Here is a 19,750-nt window from a genome sequence, read left to right as displayed (position 1 = left end):
TTAGACCTGGCTACCAATTATTGCATCCTTTTCTCAATTGCCTCCTCACATGATTTTTGCTGTCAGATTAAAATCATTACTCTACACACTAGTAAATATTAGAGATTGCATCATCATGCATGTTCACCTCAAATTCTTTAATTTTTGGCGGCTAAAAGGAAGACTTCTCATTGGCCAGCCCAGGAGAAACAGGATTTTACAACCAACCCAACCCAACCCAACCCAACCCGGGGAAGACTTTTGGATGCTACACTTGAACTTGATGTGCACGGCGATCAATCTTGAAGAAGATGATGCTGTGTTTGAACATGCATGCATGCTGAATTGCCATCACTAGCTAGCTAATCTTTTCTTTTTTGAATCTTGATTGATTGATAGCTTAGCGCCCTTCCTACCTACTCCCTCCGCTCCGATTTACTCGTCGTGGTAAGACGTTTTTTGACACTAACCATCTTATTTCTTTACATACGGAGACGGTCGGTCGGCGGCGTTGACATCATCCTCCCTCTTGTTGCTCCTCTGTCTCTAGTAAATTTATTTTTGTGGCATTTTTCAGTATAATAATTGTATTGTAGTAACTAGTAATTCCATGCATCGCATGTACATGTGTGCTAGCTAGCCTATGCACAATTGTATTGTATTGTACATACACACAACCAGTCAATACATGCCTTGATGTGCAATATGAGATCACCATCTTCTTCTCTTCTCGTCGTCCTCTCAACATTTTTGTCATCTGCTTGCCTTCCTTGAGCTAGCACTGGATTGATTTGATCTTTGACTCACTCACTGATTCATTGATTGATTGATAGCGCCCACCGTTACCGTAGTTTCTTTTCTTCACATTACATTACACACGGAGGCGGTCGGCGGCGTTGACGTCCTCCTCCCTGCTCCTGCTCCGGCTGGCCAACCACCGCGCCGTCCGCCGCGCGATGGGCACCCACCGCTGCCGCGCCCTCTCCTCCTCCTCCGTCCTTACCGCCACCCGAGGCAGCCGCACGATCTCCGACATAGACCGCACGCCCGACGACACCAGCCTCGACGCCGCGCGCACCGACGATGGCTCCACGGCGTCGGAGCCGCCGCACCCTCCAAGTCCACGTACCAGGCTGGGCGCCGCCTTGCTGCCGCTCCCGCTCTCCACGTCCAGCAGCCGCTTCCTCTCAATCTCAATGGACACGCCGGCGCCGTCGTGATCGTCTCGGTGGCCGCGCTCCTCCGGCGGCTCGTCTCCTAGGAAGATAATGTCGTCGTCGGGGTAGGGGTAGGGGAAGCGGCCGCTGGAGACGGAGCGCAGCATCTCCGTGTCCAGCGCGATGAGGTCCGCCGAGTTGAGGTCGCTCCACCGGCTCTTGAACACGCTGTCCGACACCACGATGCGATGCCGGTGCCGGTCCAGCTTAGAGTTAGACTCATCAGCAGCACCAGCATCATCACCGGCGCCAGCGTCTCCTATGCCGCCGAAGCGCGCCGACGGCACGCGCTCGACGAAGATGCCTGCGAGGAGGTCGCGGCCGGAGGACGGTGCGGGGGCGGCACCAACGGCGGCTGCGTTGTCGCCTGCTCCGAAGACGAAGCGCGCGCTGGCGGCGGCGTACTTGAGGCCGAGGTCGGCGTCGTCGGGGTGGACGCGGGCGCGGCAGAGCGGGCAGCTGGCGCTGGAGTGCAGCCAGCGATCGACGCAGTCGAGGTGGAAGGCGTGGCGGCAGCGGGGGAGCAGGCGGAGCAGGTCGGCGTCGTCGAAGCGGGCCAGGCACACGGCGCACTCCAGGCCCTGCCGCGCCCCGCGCAGCGCCGCGAACCGGAAGAAGGGCAGCGACTCGATCACCGCCTTGCCCACGCCGGCGCTGGCCTCCGACTCGATCAAGGCGTCGGGGGCGGGCGCGCGGGAGGGGCTGGCGGTGGTGGTGGCGGGGAGGAGGGGCGTGTTGGCGGGGTGGCAGAACTTGGCGTACATGAGGAGGAGGAAGGTGAGGGAGAAGATCATGGTGAAGATGCCCACCACGATGGCCACGCTCGGCCGGAACGACACCTTCACGCCCGCCCCAGGCGGCGTCTCCTCCGCAGCCGGCTGCGTCGGCGCCTGCGCGTGCGCGTGTGCCGCGATCGTCGCGCAGAGCAGCAGGAGCAGCATGGTTTTCGCCATGGCCACGTACGTACGATTCAGAAGGATCGGCGGCGATCGAGGAAATGGCGGTGGTTGTCGTCCAGGTGAGGTCAGTAGTGTGGGAGCGAGTACCGCGCCATGGATAGGACCGGGAGCGGAACCGAAGGAAGGAATGAGCTAGCCCGACGACGACGACGACGATGATGATGAGAGAAGAAGAAGTAGCCGCTGAGGTCTATCACAAATGGAAGTGGGGTTCGGTTTGGTTGCTTGTCTTGTTCCCTCTGTGCCTACGTGGTTGCTTACTCGTATATCATCACCATGGCCAGGCCACTGACTTCCTCCTCGGTGGGCCCCCTTCATCCACCAGTGCATGTCATGCCATCTGTCTTTTCCTTCCATCTCTTTTATTTCGACATCGAAAGTCGTCGTCGTCTTCTTCTTCTTCTTCCTCTTCTTCTTCACCGGACCGCCGGATCATACATACGCAAGGGCGGCCACATATATGATTTGATGTCGCCTGTCATTTTTCTTCATCAATTTTTCTGTCATGACAAGTACCTATCGATCGATGGTGTATGAGCTAGTATATCATTTTTCTTCTTCTGATAAACATAGGTTTTATTGACTTTTGACGTCGCATCGATGCCATGTAACCATACATAATTCACACTCAGCTACCCTGTGCACAACTCATATTGACCCACGCAAACATTTTGACCAACGGTTTGACAAAATGAAGGAAAGCCAGTTCAACAAGACAAGACATGCCCGGTAAAAAATCCTCCTTGCTTCTATTTCTACCTTGTGCTCCAGCGGATGTAATACTGGGAATGAACTACCTAGTAGTACTACAGAGCCAATGTAAGTATACACGTGTGTTTGATCTCCGAGTCTCATGTATGATGACTTGTTGTGGCCGCATGCAATGCGTTTGTGTAATGAATATATATGTGTTTATTTCAGAAAGAAAAAAAAAAGATCTTTTGTTTTCTATACTAGGGAAGATGTGTGTGTTGTTGGGTTGGCAAAAAAACAAGGAGTTGTGGGCTTAGCTTAGCGTAGCTGGGCTGGGTAGTTTGCCCAATGGATGTGTGATTTGGATTGGATTGAAGGGAAAAAAAAGTGTTGATGGGTTGGGGTGGGGGAAAGGAAAGGAAAGGAAGTTTGTGTCCGTGTCGCACTGAAATCCACGCCACCCCGCCCCCAACCCCACCCCACGCCAAGCGCGTGCTATTATATCCTCTGCACCGCTCCTGATCTGAATTTCCCCTTTCCTCTTCTTCTTCTTCTTCTTCTTCTTTTCTTCTTCTTGTGTCTGTCGCTCGCAGCTCGCAGTTGAGCTGCCGGAGATGTCGTCCTCCTCCTTGTCCAAGGCCAGATTCGAGGTCAGTAATCTCCTCTTCCCCCTCTCTCAAGTCAATTCCTCTACCCTACCCTACCTACTTCATCATCTTCATCATCATCATCATCATCATCATCTCATATACACTAGATAGATAAGATGATAATTCACAGGGCAAGACCAGAAATCGAATCTGACATCAATTGCAACCTCAATTGTCTTGCTAATTATACATTACATACCATACATACATACATACTACTAGTAATTGCACTAAGTAAAGAGGATGGGATGGATTACCTCTCCTCTCCTCACCTCAACAATTGCTAGGCCTAGTACCAGTACCAGGGGGTGCTGATTCTTTCCAAGCAAGCAGAGTAAAGCTTGCAATTGCACTTGAGCTTCAACACCAGCCATGCCGTGTCCGTCTCATCTCATCCGCTCTCTTGTCTTCTCTTCTCTTGTCGTTGGCGTGCGTGCAGGGTAAAGGAGGCGGAGCCGGGAGATCCATATCGCTGGCCGCCTCCAGGGCCAAGCTCGCCGCAGCCACCAAGAAAGCTACTACTACTAGTACAGCCGGAGGCGGGCGGGGCAAGGGCAAGGCGGCCAAGAAGGTCTTCTCCCTCACCGGCCAGAAGTTCGAAACACCAGAGGAGGTCTCTCTCAAATTCTTCTTTCATCATACTCCTACTTGTAGTATGTATCTCATCTGATCTGCACAAGAAAATTCTCTACTGATTTGATTTCACTCGCAGAGGGAGCCCCTGAGGATCTTCTATCAATCGCTCTCCAACCAGATCCCATCCAGCGACATGGCCGAATTCTGGTACCTACCCACCCCACCTCTGCTCCACCAATTGCTCACCTGTTACTATACTAGTGCTTGCTTGACCACAAGTTACTAGTGCTAGTCTGATCCATCCATCCATTGATTTCTCTTCTCTGAATGTCACTCAATCTAGATACGTCCATTTTCGAGACAAGTAATTTCGAACGGAGGCACATCTACAGTTTGCGACCTAATTACACTAGTAGTAGTATTCACAGACAACTTCACTCTCAAACTCTGAATTACACCTCCATAGTTCACACACACTTGAAAAATGTATCCTCTTCCAAATTTACTACTCCATCAATATTATACTGCTGCTGCAGACTTCCCTATACTGCTACTCCACCAATATTTTACTACAGCAACAACAGTCGGACCTCACCTCAAGGGGTTACACACAGAATCACCTACTAGTAGTTTACTGCAGCAATATGTATGTTATACCACCACACCATTGCTCTGCAATGTATGTATGTATGTATGTATGTATATATGTGTGTATGTAATAATACTTACCTGACAGACACAACACACACACACACACATCTTGCAGGCTAATGGAGCACGGCCTGTTATCTCCGGAGAGAGCCAAGAAAGCCTACGACAGGAAGCTCAAACGGCAGCAGCAGATCAAATCAGGGATCCCCATCAAGTCGTCAAATTCCACCACTGTCAACAAGCACAATAACAACAATAAACCTGCAGAGAGCTGGAAGAAACCTGTACCAGTGGTTTCTTCTTCTTCCACAGCGCGTCACAACACAGATCATTCCGCCGGCAAGGCCAAGAGAAGAGTCGAGTACAGCAGCGACGACGACGACGACGACAAAGAATTCATTGTCAAGCTCAAGAGACCCAATTTCAACTCCAACTCCAATTCCACTTCCAGGGGTGGCTGAACTGCTCCTCAACTTGATGAATGGGCCTGTCTGTCTGTTTGTTTGTTTCTTTCCGGCTAGCACATATCCTACTACATGGATCATCAAGCAATACCATCTCTGATTCAGATTCAGATCACTAACTCGACTTTTATTTATTTTGTTTTTCACCCTACAAGTACAACAACGAATTGGCTCTTCTGTTCTGACTACATATATATGTCTGTCTGTGTATTTGATTTCAGAGACAAGATAGACCTTACCTTTTTGTTGTAAGCAATGCCTATATTGTGAAAATAATGAATGAATGAATAAATGAACACACTCAGTCTGTTTCTTCCCGATGAGGAAGAGGAGTTTTTTTTTTTTGGATTGATAAAGAGCTTTTTTTGTTAACTCACTCATAATGCAGCATCAAGCTGATAGAATGCAGCCCCTGCATGATTAGGATGCACACTAGCATAACCTGATAAGAAATAAAAAGGAAATATAGGAAACAGTAAAGCCACATGAGGCCGAAACTATGCCTATGTCGAAGAGGATGGTGGTCCTATTCAGAGAGTATGCCGCTATCCATGATGGATAAAGGACCCTAATAAGTGCCACACGTGTGGCACCAACACATGCCAACTCCAAAGTTTTTGATAGCAATTTTAGTGACGCGAGGATGACAACTTTAGTTGTCAAGCATCGCAATTTTTTTTTCAGATAGCAAGTTCCAGTTTTTCTAGTTTGTTTTTTCTTTTCGAATGACAACTTTAGCTGTAAAAAAACATCAGGACCGGAGTGAGGGAGTCCTGGACTAGGGGATCCTCGGGCTGCCGTTCTATCTTTTATGGGCCGGACAGGTGGGCCGCTCTGTGATTATTATTGGAAGGCCGAGCTATAAGGCGACTCTGTGTTCACCAAGGAAACCTCCAAAGCCTTGGTGTGTCCTCCAACTCAAGATGGTAGAATCGGCAAGATTATTCCGTGATGGCAACCAACCATGTGTAACCCTAGGTACCCCTGATGTCTATGTAAACCAGAGGGTTTAGTCCGTAGAGGCTAGAAGAACCATCATCCTACTCACCTAGGGTTTTGTTCATGCGATCTCGTGGTAGATCAACTCTGTAACAGTATACACACATCAATATAATCAAGCAGGACGTAGGGTTTTACCTCTCCGAGAGGGACCGAACCTGAATAAATACTGTCCCTGTGTTCCTTGTTCCCCATTGATCTAAGATCCACAGCTCGGGACCCCCTACCCGAGATCCGCCGGTTTTGACACCGATATTGGTGCTTTCATTGACAGTTTCGTTGTTGGATCGCCGAAGGATTAATGGCTCCCCTAGTCATCGGTGATGGCATCCTCATTGGGGACATCTTCATCCCCGGACAACTTTTCACATTCAGCAGCATTGTTCTGCACACCAATTCGACTGGTCACCTTGACCAGGTCGACAATTTTGCCCCTGGGCAGGGAATCAGGTTCGGCGGCCTAGAGTACGTCACTGACTCCTGGGGCGATCTGATCTTTACTGGGTTCTCAGCTTCACCTGAGGAACCTGCGAATCCCGAAGCCTCAATTTCGGATCCTCTTATTCGCCCTGCCTCGTGGGTGACCCTCACCTCAGATCCAACCTTGAGCTCGGATCCGACCCCAGAATCCAGAAACCGGGAATCAGCCCTCGAGCACGCCCTTTGTGCGGTCACGCGTGAGGATAACTCCGATAGAGGCCACAAGACGAACCCGGGTGACCTCTCGCTTTTAAACGAGACACTAGATCGGATCCAGTCAATAAGCATTGCAGATGGGCCATCTTCAGTCTACGATCAGATCAGATCAGATCGGAGGCGCTCCACAAGTAATTTTACATCCCACTGACCACCCACTTAGTAGCCACTGTCCAAAATTTAACCAATATGTTGGACTACACCTCTGAGGAGGCCGAGGACATGGACGAGGACGTCGACGCCATGGCCTATACCGCAAATTCCCAAACCACCCCAACACCGGAAAGTGGACTACCACTTTCACGTATGACGTCTACACGGTGGACACCCCCAACGATAAGGGCAATAACACCACTGGGAAGAACGACGACGGCACCCCTAGAAGGAACGACGATAAGCCCGACGAGTAGCCGCCCAAACGCGGACGACAGTGCAGACGATCCAGGGGGCGTAAGAGTAGGGAAAGCAACACGGACACCGAAGAAAATGATACCCCGGACAACATGGAAGACCTCGGCGACCATGTTGCCCCGAGAAGCAACCCAATGGCTTGGAAGAGCACGAGGACCAGGGTGACTCCGACGACCTCAACGACTCCGAGGAGAGCAACTACCTCCCTCGTTCCGAGGATGAGGAAAGCCTCGGAGCTGAGGACTTCATCGTCCCGAAGACCTTTTGGGACAGGAATGGTTTAAACGACAACTAATAGCCACCGCCTGAAGCATAAAAAAGAAGCAGCAACAACTAAAAGGCGAACAGAACACCCTCAATAATAGGTGGACGATGGTCTTGGCAGCTGAAGAAGGCTTCGAGAATCAGCGGCAGGACCAAACCAAAAGCTACCCAAAACGGCGCCTACTGCCACAATTCGACGACGAGGCCCTTGAGCCTATACCCCCCATACATACTCAAGCACACCAGCCCGACCGCCCTCCTTCAGGACGGGACATGACGACTATAGAAGCCGAATATTCACCTGCTCCCCCTCGCCGAAGAGGCAAGGAGCCAATGCAGCCGAAAGACCCATACGATCTTCCGCACGACTTAACCACCAGAACATGCCATACAAGATCCATCTATGGATCTAGAGGGTACGCTCCCGCTGTACGGGACGGATACCAAGCCTGGTGCGATATAAACGATAGAGCCTGGGAGCAGCACCATGCTCAGATGGCAGCCGGTCTCTGGCGTGATGTAGCTCGGGTCAGAGGCGCCACACACCCGATTGTTGGGGAACGTAGTATTTAAAAAAAAATCCTACGATCATGCAAGATCTATCTAGGAGAAGCATAGCAACAAGCGGGGAGAGTGTGTCCACGTACCCTCGTAGACCGAAAACGGAAGCGTTTAGTAACGCGGTTGATGTAGTTGAACATCTTCGCGATCCAACCGATCCAAGTACCGAACGCGCCGCACCTCCGCGATCTGCACACATTCAGCTTGGTGACGTCCCTCAAACTCTTGATCCAGTTGAGGCCGATGGAGAGTCCCGTCAGCACGAGGGCGTGGTGACGGTGATGATGAAGTTACCGGCGCAGGGCTTCGCCTGAGCGCTACGACGATATGACCGAGGTGTGTAACTGTGGAGGGGGGCACCACACACGGCTAAAAGATCAACTTGTGTGTCTTTGGGGTGCCTCCTCCCCCGTATATAAAGGAGGGGAGTAGGAGGACGACCGGCCCTAGGGGGCGCGCCCAAGGAGGGGAGTCCTACTAGGCTCCAAGTCCTAGTAGGATTCCACCAAGAGGGAGAGAGGGGGAAGGAAGGAGAGGGAGAGGGAGTAGGAAAGGGGGGGGCGCCGCCCCCCTTCCCTTGTCCAATTCGGACTCCAGGGGGGCGGTGTCGGTGTCAAAACCGGCGGATCTCGGGTAGGGGGTCCCGAACTGTGCGTCTAAGGCTAATGGTAACAGGAGCGGGGGACATAATGTTTACCCAGGTTCGGGCCCTCTCTATGGAGGTAATACCATACTTCCTGCTTGATTGATCTTGATGATATGAGTATTACAAGAGTTGATTTACCACGAGATCATAGAGGCTAAACCCTAGAAGCTAGCCTATGATTATGATTGTTGTTGTGCTACAGAATAAACCCTCCGGTTTATATAGACATCGAGGGGGCTAGGGTTACATAGAGTCGGTTACAAAGAAAGGAATCTACATATCCGACTTTCCAAGCTTGCCTTCCACGCAAAGGAGAGTCCCACCCGGACACGGGATGAAGTCTTCAATCTTGTATCTTCATAGTCCAACAGTCCGGCATAAGCATATAGTCCGGCTGTCCGAGGACCCCCTAATCCTAGACTCCCTCAGTAGCCCCTGAACCAGGCTTCAATGACGATGAGTCCGACGCGCAAATTGTCTTCGGCATTGCAAGGTGGGTTCCTTCTCCAAATACTCCAAAGAAGATATTGAACACAAGAATCGTGTCTGGCTCTGCAAAACAAATTCCACATACCACCGTAGAGAGCACAATATTCCACAAATCTAATCTGCTGACAACTTTTGCTTAGCATGACATCACGCCGTGGCCCAGTCATGATTCGAACCGTTTTTCTCAAGCTGCTATTGCACACCTTGCGAGGCGGTTTCATTGGCACGTCTTGTCGAAGCAGAGATCGTGTCCCCTTATCACGGGATACTCATCAATACGGGTGTGGGTGAGGGAGTCCTGGATAAGGGGGTATCCGGACAGCCGAACTGTGTACAATGTCCGGACTATTGAAGCGTGAAGATACAAGACTCAAGACTTCGGCCCGTGTCCGGATGGGACTCTCCTTTGCATGGGAGGCAAGCTTGGCGATCCTGATATTATATTTCCTTCCTTGTAACCGACTCCATGTAAACCCTAGCCCTCTCCGGTGTCTATATAAACCGGAGAGGTTGGTCCTTAGAAGGCCGATCACAATTACAATCATACCATCATAGGCTAGCTCCTAGGGTTTAGCCTCTATGATCTCGTGGTAGATCTACTCTTGTACTACCCATATCATCAATATTAATCAAGCAGGAAGTAGGGTTTTGCCTCCATCGAGAGGGCCCGAACCTGGGTAAACATCTGTGTCCCTTACTTCTTGTTATCATCAGCCTTGACGCACAAATCGGGACCCCCTACTCGAGATCCGCCAGTTTTGACACCGACATTGGTGCTTTCATTGAGAGTTCCTCAGTGTCGTTGCTATTAGGCTCGATGGCTCGTCTCATCGTCAAGGACGACATTACTTCGGAGGGAGCTCTGGCTGTAGGCCAAACGCTCCGACTCGGCGGCTTTATTATGGCCTCCCCATCGGCGGTTGCACCGATGATGGCCTCTCGGGTCATCAATCATAACCTTCACGTCAGTTCGGAACTTGCCGAACAGATGGACCCAATGGAGCTCTCCTCCCTTAATGAACTCTTGGATCGCATCGCCGCTCTGGGAGTCGCTACAAACTATGACCGGATTGGGCTTAAACCCGACCGAAGGGACATCAGGTCCCGCCGGTCACCCATGAGGTAGCGATAGTGGAAGAACCACACGCGGATTGTCCCTCAACTTTGAGGACGAAATATGTTCGGATTACCGAACTCCTTGAGCCGAAAACCTGCTCAAAGGGAAACACGACCCATGCCCCGGACTTAGAATCGTGCACCGGGCCAAAGGAACTGGCGATATTCCGGATTCTGAGCTGTTAAGCTCGGAACCGCCCACGCCCTTGGGCATTGAGTCGGATCAAAATCTGGATTCTGCTGACAACACCTACCTAGACCTAAATTGTCTCTCCCGCATCAGGCAAGAGCCCCAGGAAACGGTACATCATTACTGGGCCAGATTCCTCCTTGCGCTCAAGGTCAAGGACTGCAGCAAGGAGAACATGGTCTCGCTCTTCTGCAAAAACTGCACAGACGAAGGGCTCCTCAATGCTATAAGCCGCCATGACTTAGTACGCTTCGTGGACTTGGCAATCATAGTACGGAAGTACTGTGTGATGGAGAGAGCTTGGAAGACCCAAACAGAATTTTGGGATAGTACCGCTCTCACCAAAACCTTTGCCCGAACTAAACGGACGAACTCTCGCAGGACGTTCAATCCAATCCCCAAGAAACCAAAGCCCACCCCAGGGCGGGGATCCGTATTGGAAGAATGGCTCGACGGGCCATGTAAGCTCCATAGTACGCCGGATACAATACCAACTCATAGCCTTAGGGCATGTTGGATACTCCGACAGGTGGCAAAGAGTGGCGAGGATCTTCTTGTAAGCCATAAAGCGGAGCAACATCCTGCCAGCGGACACAATACGGTACTAACAGTCTTCGAGACTTTCGCCTCAAACAACAGGCGCAAGCGAGCTCACCGAAGCTCTACGGAAATTTGCCATGTGGCAAAGTTAAACCCCTGGAACGACATGACTATAACTTTCAATGCCAGTGATGAACCTTGATTCCAGACTGTTCGGGCACCGGCCGCTCTGGTCCTTAGCCCAATCGTGGACGGATTCCGGCTCACCAAAGTACTCATGGACGACGGAAGTGGGCTAAACTTGATCTATGAAGAAACACTCAACAAAATGGAAATTGATAAAGGCCGCATTGAGCGAAGCGGTACCACCTTCAGGGGAATCATCCCTACGCGGGAAGCGCGGTGCGCGGGAAAAATCACACTCGATGTGGTATTCGGCACCCCGGAGAATTATAGGTCCGAAGAAATCACATCCCAAGTGGCTCCCTTCAGCAGCGGATACCACGCCCTTCTAGGGCGGGACGCGTTTACAAGCTTTCAAGCCGTTCCCCATTACGGGTACATGAAGCTTAAAATGCCCGGGCCCAACGGAATCATCACTCTAGCCAGTGATCCGGACGTCGCACTTCACGCTGAAAACAAAACCGCATCACTAGCCCTGGAAGCATTATTTGAAGCCCTAGCAGCCGAGGAGTTAATAACATTGCGGGCCACCGTGGACAGGGACGACGTGATACTCGACAAACGACCCAAGTCCACCTCATTTAAACCTGCAGACGAGATAGTCAAATTCCAGGTCCATCCAACGGATCCCACGAAGACGGCATCCATTGGGACACAGTCGAGCCCCGTGATGGATGCCGCACTGCGAGATTTCTTACGCGAGAATTGGGATATTTTCGCCTGGCACCCTTCGGATATGCCAGGCATCCCACGCCGGCTGGCCGAACACAGCCTCAATATACTAAAGGGATACAAACCGGTCAAACAGACCCTAAGGCGGTTTTCAGAACCCAAACGGCAAGCCATGGGAGAAGAGCTGGCCAAGCTGCTTGAGGCCGGATTCATCAGAGGTATTAAACATCCGGATTGGCTCGCAAATTTGGTAATGGTACCAAAAAAGGACAAATCTTGGCGCTTATGCGTCGACTTCAAAGACCTCAACAAGGCTTGCCCCAAGGAACCCTTTCCTCAGGATAGACAAAACCTTCCGGTTGTATCACATACAACCTTTCCTCAAGAATCGTCGAGGAAACAATGTTTTGACATCCTATCTGCAAGATTTCATAAATAATGCAGTAATTGCTAATATAATTCCAACAGACTCTTAGCATCGCTACGAGTGAGAAAGTCTCATCGTAGTCAACTCCTTGAACTTGTCGAAAAACATCTTAACGACAAGTCGAGCTTTCTCAATGGTGACACTTACCATCATTGTCTGTCTTCCTTTCAAAATCCATATGTACCTAACAGCCTTACGACCATCAAGTAGTTCTTCCAAAGTCTACACTTTGTTTTCATACATGGATCCTCTCTCGGGTTTTATGGCCTTGAGCCATTTATCGGAATCCGGGCCCACCATCGCTTCTCCATAGCTCGTAGGTTCATTGTTGTCTAGCAACATGACTTCCAAGACAGGATTACTGTACCACTCTGAAGTAGTACGTATCCTTGTCACCCTACGAGGTTCGGTAGTGACTTGATCCGAAACTTCATGATCACTATCATAAGCTTCCACTTCAATTGGTGTAGGTGCCACAGGAACAACTTCCTGTGCCCTGCTACACACTTGTTGAAGTTACGGTTCAATAACCTCATCAAGTCTCCACCATCCTCCCACTCAACTTTTCGAGAGAAACCTTTCCTCGAAAAAGGACCCGATTCTAGAAACAATCCCTTATTGCTTTCGGATCTGAGATAGGAGGTATACCCAACTGTTTTGGGTGTCCTACGAATATGCATTTATCCGCTTTGGGTTCGAGTTTATCAGCCTGAAACTTTTTCACATAAGCGTCGCAACCTCAAACTTTTAAGAAATGACAGCTTAGGTTTCTCTAAACCATAATTCATATGGTGTCATCTCAACGGAATTACGTGGTGCCCTATTTAAAGTGAATGTGGTTGTCTCTAATGCCTAACCCATAAACTATAGTGGTACTTCGATAAGAGACATCATGGTATGCATCATATCCAATAGGGTGCAGTTATGATGTTCGGACACACCATCACACTATGGTGTTCCAGGCTGTATTAGTTGTGAAACTATTTCCACAATGTCTTAATTCTGTGCCAAAACTCGTAATTCAGATATTCATCTCTATGATCATATCATAGATATTTTATCCTCTTGTCACGACGATCTTTCAACTTCACCCTGAAATTACTTGAACCTTTCAATAATTCAGACTCATGATTCATCAAGTAAATGTACTCAACATCCACTCAAATTATCTGTGAAGTAAGAACATAACAATATCCACTACATGCCTCAGCACTCATTGGACTGTACACATCAAAATGTATTACTTCCAACAAGTTGCTATCTTGTTCCATCTTACTGAAAACGAGGCTTTTCAGTCATCTTGCCCGTGTGGTACGATTTGCATGTCCCAAGTGATTCAAAAATCAAGTGAGTCAAAAACGGTCCATTTGCATGGAGTTTCTTCATGCATATATACCAATAGACATGGTTCGCATGTCTCAAACTTTTCAAAAAACGAGTGAGCCCAAAGATCCATCAATATGGAGCTTCTTCATGCGTTTTATACCGATATGACTTACGTGGCAGTGCCACAAGTAGGTGGTACTATCATTACTATCTTTTGGCATGAACATGTGTATCACTACGATCGAGATTTAATAAACCATTCATTTTAGGTGTAAGACCATTGAAGGTATTATTCAAATAAACAGAGTAACCATTATTCTCCTTAAATGAATAACCGTATTGCGATAGACGTAATCCAATCATGTCTATGCTCAACGCAAACACCAAATAACAATTATTTAGGTTTAACACCAATCTCTTTGGTAGAGGGAGCGTGCGATGCTTGATCATATCAAGCTTGGAAAAACTTCCAACACATATCGTCAGCTCACCTTTAGCTAGTCTCCATTTATTCCGTAGCCTTTTGTTTCGAGTTACTAACACTTAGCAACCGAACCGGTATCTAATACCCTGGTGCTACTAGGAGTACTAGCAAAGTACACATTAACACAATGTAGATCCAATATACTTCTATCGACCTTGCCAGCCTTCTTATCTACCAAGTATCTAGGGTAATTCTGCTCTAGTGGTTGTTCCCCTTATTACAGAAACACTTAGTCTCGGGTTTGGGTTTTACCTTGGGTTTCTTCACTAGAGCAGCAGCTGATTTGCCGTTTCATGAAGTATCCCTTCTTGCCCTTGCCCTTCTTGAAACTAGTGGTTTCACCAACCATCAACAATTGATGCTCCTTCTTGATTTCTACTTTCGCGGTGTCAAACATCGCGAATACCTCAAGGATCATCATATCTATCCCTGATATGTTATAGTTCATCATGAAGCTCTAACAGCTTGGTGGCAATGACTTTGGAGAACCATCACTGTCTTATCTGGAAGATCAACTCCCACTCGATTCAAATGATTGTTGTACTCAGACAATCTGAGCACAAGCTCAACAATTGAGCTTTTCTCCTTAGTTTGCAGGTTAAGAAAGTCATCGGAGGTCTTATACCTCTTGACATGGGCACGAGCCTGAAATCCCAATTTCAGCCCTCAAAACATCTCATATGTTTCGCGACGTTTCAAAAATGTCTTTGGTGCCTCAACTCTAAACCGTTTAACTGAACTATCACGTAGTTATCAAAACGTGTATGTCCGATGTTCGCAACATCCACAGACGACGTTTGGGGTTCAGCACACTGAGCGGTGCATTAAGGACATAAGCTTTCTACTGTCCGCATAATCGCTACTATCAACTTTCAACTATATTTTCTCTAGGAACATATCTAAACAGTAGAACTATAGCGTGAGCTATGACATAATTTGCAAAAACCTTTTGACTATGTTCAGGATAATTAAGTTCATCTTATGAACTCCCACTCAGATAGACATCCCTCTAGTCATCTAAGTGATTACATGATCCGAGTCAAACTAGGCCGTGTCCGATCATCACGTGAGACGGACTAGTCATCATCGGTGAACATCTTCATGTTGATCGTATCTTCTATACGACTCATGTTCGACCTTTCGGTCTCCGTGTTCCGAGGCCATGTCTGTACATGCTAGGCTCGTCAAGTTAACCCTAAGTGTTTCGCGTGTGTAAATTTGTCTTACACCCGTTGTATGTGAACGTTAGAATCTAACACCCGATCATCACGTGGTGCTTCGAAACACGAACTGTCGCAACGGTGCACAGTTAGGGGAGAACACTTCTTGAAATTGTTGTAAGGGATCATCTTATTTACTACCGTCGTTCTAAGCAAATAAGATGTATAAACATGATAAACATCACATGCAATCAAATAGTGACATGATATGGCCATCATCACTTTGCTCCTTTTGATCTCCATCTTCGGGGCTCCATGATCATCATCGTCACCGGCATGACACCATGATCTCCATCATCATGATCTCCATCATCGTGTCTTCATGAAGTTGCCTCGCCAACTATTACTTCTACTACTATGGCTAACAGTTAGCAATAAAGTAAAGTAATTACATGACGTTTAAGTTGACACGCAGGTCACAAATAAATAAAGACAACTCCTATGGCTCCTGCCGGTTGTCATACTCATCGACATGCAAGTCGTGATTCCTATTACAAGAACATGATCAATCTCATACATCACATATATCATTCATCACATCCTTTTTTTTGGCCATATCACATCACATAGCATACCCTGCAAAAACAAGTTAGACGTCCTCTAATTGTTGTTTGCATGTTTTACGTGGCTGCTATGGGTTTCTAGCAAGAACGTTTCTTACCTACGCATGAACCACAACGTGATATGCCAATTGCTATTTACCCTTCATAAGGACCCTTTTCATCGAATCCGATCCGACTAAAGTGGGAGAGACAGACACCCGCCAGCCACCTTATGCAACTAGTGCATGTTTGTCGGTGGAACCGGTCTCACGTAAGCGTACGTGTAAGGTTGGTCCGGGCCGCTTCATCCCACGATGCCGCCGAATCAAGATAAGACTAGTAACGGCAAGCATATTGAACAATATCGACGCCCACAACTACTTTGTGTTCTACTCGTGCAAAGAATCTACGCAATAGACCTAGCTCATGATGCCACTGTTGGGGAACGTAGCAGAAATTCAAAAATTTTCCTACGTAACACCAAGATCTATCTATGGAGAGACCAGCAACGAGTAGAAAGGAGAGTGCATCTACATACCCTTGTAGATCGCTAAGCGGAAGCGTTCAAGTGAACGGGGTTGATGGAGTCGTACTCATCGTGATTCAGATCACCGATGATCCTAGTGCCGAACGGACGGCACCTCCGCGTTCAACACACGTACAGCTTGACGATGTCTCCCACGCCTTGATCCAGCAAGGAGAGAGGGAGAGGTTGAGGAAGACTCCATCCAGCAGCAGCACAACGGCGTGGTGGTGATGGAGGAGCGTGGCAATCCTGCAGGGCTTCGCCAAGCACCTACGGGAGAGGAGGAGGTGTCACGGGAGGGAGGGAGGCGCCAAGGGCTTAGGTATGGATGCCCTCCCTCCCCTCCACTATATATAGGGGCAGGGGAGAGGGGGGAGGCGCAGCCTTGCCCCTTCCTCCAAGGAAGGGGTGCGGCTAAGAGGGGGGGAGGAGTCCATCCTCCCCAAGGCACCTCGGAGGTGCCTTCCCCCTTTAGGACTCTCCCCTTTTTCCTATATCTTGGCGCATGGGCCTCTAGGGGCTGGTGCCCTTGGCCCATGTAGGCCAAGGCGCACCCCCTACAGCCCATATGGCCCCCGGGGCAGGTGGCCCCACCCGGTGGGCCCCCGGGACCCTTCCGGTGGTCCCGGTACAATACCGATGACCCCGAAACTTGTCCCGATGGCCGAAACAGGACTTCCTATATATAAATCTTTACCTCCGGATCATTCCGGAGCTCCTCGTGACGTCCGGGATCTCATCCGGGACTCCGAACAACATTCGGTAACCACATACAAACTTCCTTTATAACCCTAGCGTCATCGAACCTTAAGTGTGTAGACCCTACGGGTTCGGGAGACATGTAGTCATGACCGAGATGTTCTCCGGTCAATAACCAACAGCGGGATCTGGATACCCATGTTGGCTCCCACATGTTCCACGATGATCTCATCGGATGAACCACGATGTCAAGGACTCAATCAATCCCGTATACAATTCCCTTTGTCTAGCGGTATGGTACTTGCCCGAGATTCGATCGTCGGTATACCGATACCTTGTTCAATCTCGTTACCGGCAAGTCTCTTTACTCGTTCCGTAACACATCATCCCATGATCAACCCCTTGGTCACATTGTGCACATTATGATGATGTCCTACCGAGTGGGCCCAGAGATACCTCTCCGTTTACACGGAGTGACAAATCCCAATCTCGATTCGTGCCAACCCAACAGACACTTTCAGAGATACCTGTAGTGTACCTTTATAGCCACCCAGTTACGTTGTGACGTTTGGCACACCCAAAGCACTCCTACGGTATCCGGGAGTTGCACAATCTCATGGTCTAAGGAAATGATACTTGACATTAGAAAAGCTTTAGCATACGAACTACATGATCTTGTGCTAGGCTTAGGATTGGGTCTTGTCCATCACATCATTCTCCTAATGATGTGATCCCGTTATCAACGACATCCAATGTCCATGGTCAGGAAACCGTAACCATCTATTGATTAACGAGCTAGTCAACTAGAGGCTTACTAGGGACATGGTGTTGTCTATGTATCCACACATGTATCTGAGTTTCCTATCAATACAATTCTAGCATGGATAATAAACGATTATCATGAACAAGGAAATATAATAATAATCAATTTATTATTGCCTCTAGGGCATATTTCCAACACGACGGCCCGAGAAGACGCACATGACCTTGTCCAACATTGCGTCGGCTGCCAGCTCTTCGCCAATCAGAGTCATATGCCCCCTATCGCTCTCCAAACAATCCCCATAACTTGGCCCTTCGCGGTCTGGGGGCTGGATATGGTCGGACCTCTTAAAGGGGGGAAGCCGTAAGAAAAAATACTTATTGGTCATGGTGGACAAATTCACCAAATGGATCAAAGCCAAACCAGTTAAAACGGTTGAATCCGGACCAGTAATAGACTTCTTATCCGGGGTCGTACACCGATACGGTGTCCCTCACAACATCATCACTGATAATGGCTCAAATTTCATAGCCGATGAAGTGAAAAATTGGTGCGGCAAAATGGGCATTAAGCTCGACTACGCTTCCGTCTACCGCCCTCAAACAAACGGCCAGGTCGAACGGGCAAACGGTCTCATTATGAGCGGCATCAAACCTAGACTAGTGCGATCTTTAACAGAATCGGATACATACTGGGTAGAGGAGATCGACTCCGTACTCTGGGGGCTGCGGACCACAGCGAATCGAACCACCGGATATACACCATTTTTTATGGTGTACGGCGCGGAAGCAGTACTACCCTGCGACATAATACATGATTCGCAACGCGTACGCATGTACGAAGAGAAGGAAGCCGAGTTAGATCGGCAGGATAACTTGGATGCCCTGGAGGAGGAGCGCGATGTCGCAAAAGCCCGTTCCGCATTCTATCAGCAACAGGCTCAGCGATATCAAAGCAGAGAAGTGCGGGCCAAAACTTACAATATTGGCGAACTCGTTCTACGCCTACCGGAGAAGAAGAAGGACAAACTCAAACCCAGATGGGAAGGTCCCTTTGTCATTGAGAAAGTTCTCACCGGAGGAGCGTACCGTCTACGTAATGCAGCTGATAACAGACTCGAGCCGAACCCATGGAACGCGGCTAGACTCCGGAGATTCTACGCCTAACTCCGATCACAGTGTTTGCCTCCTCACCCCTCCTTTTTTAATTATGCTCCACCTCTTTTCCTCTCCTTTCTTGACTTTTTCTTTTTTCTTTTTCCTTCTCTCCTCACACAAAGTATTTAATACAGTGCGGGTTACCGGATCATTCCGGCCGTACTATGTGTGTAAGCTATAGATGGGGGCTTCCTATTCGGAAGCTAGCAATAATTACTTTAAATGGCTTTTTGCCCATCGCATATGCGTTCCTTTTCCATATGTGCCTTTCTTCACTATTTTATGCATTGATATGACTTAAGATGTGGCCAAGATGGGTTGCCTGGATCTTGTGTTTATGCCCTACGTTCCCGTTAATTCGGCTAGGGCATAAGGGGAGCACCTCTGCGATTGTTACTGCCGGTTAAGCCGGATGTGTACCTCAGACTGGGTGAAGCCGAAAGCTAGTTTCCTTAAGAGAATATTCGATCAGTGAACAAAGGATGTATTTGTTGGTTACAAAAAAAAACCCAAAAGCTTTTTATCCTGCGCCATAGTTCGCAGTCCGGACATGTGCATTGACACATGCATACCCAGGGAAAGGAACCCCTAACGGAACTATTCTCCCTGGAAGATATTTCTTGCTATCCATGCAATATAACATAACTAGT

General features: G+C 48.8%; 2 protein-coding genes across 2 annotated transcripts; one reads left to right on the top strand and one right to left on the bottom strand.

Annotated features, from left to right (window-relative positions):
- Nucleotides 1-551: 551 nt before the first annotated feature.
- On the bottom strand, nucleotides 552-2,264 carry LOC123150121 (putative RING-H2 finger protein ATL12). The gene has a single exon (XM_044569925.1). The coding sequence runs from the start codon at nucleotides 2,147-2,149 to the stop codon at nucleotides 851-853; it is 1,299 nt and encodes a 432-aa protein (XP_044425860.1). The 5' UTR covers nucleotides 2,150-2,264; the 3' UTR covers nucleotides 552-850.
- Nucleotides 2,265-3,275: 1,011 nt separating this feature from the next.
- Nucleotides 3,276-5,533, top strand: LOC123150113 (uncharacterized). The gene is made up of 4 exons (XM_044569913.1): nucleotides 3,276-3,498; nucleotides 3,938-4,111; nucleotides 4,211-4,281; nucleotides 4,841-5,533. Exons 1-4 carry the CDS (start codon nucleotides 3,463-3,465, stop codon nucleotides 5,184-5,186), a joined length of 627 nt encoding a protein of 208 aa, XP_044425848.1. The 5' UTR covers nucleotides 3,276-3,462; the 3' UTR covers nucleotides 5,187-5,533.
- The last annotated feature ends 14,217 nt before the right edge of the window (nucleotides 5,534-19,750 follow it).

The sequence above is a fragment of the Triticum aestivum genome, chromosome 1B, assembly GCF_018294505.1.
Source record: "Triticum aestivum cultivar Chinese Spring chromosome 1B, IWGSC CS RefSeq v2.1, whole genome shotgun sequence".
In the NCBI taxonomy this organism is placed as follows: Eukaryota; Viridiplantae; Streptophyta; class Magnoliopsida; order Poales; family Poaceae; genus Triticum; species Triticum aestivum.
Note: the sequence above shows the minus strand (reverse complement) of the source record. Positions and strands in the feature narration are given on the sequence as shown.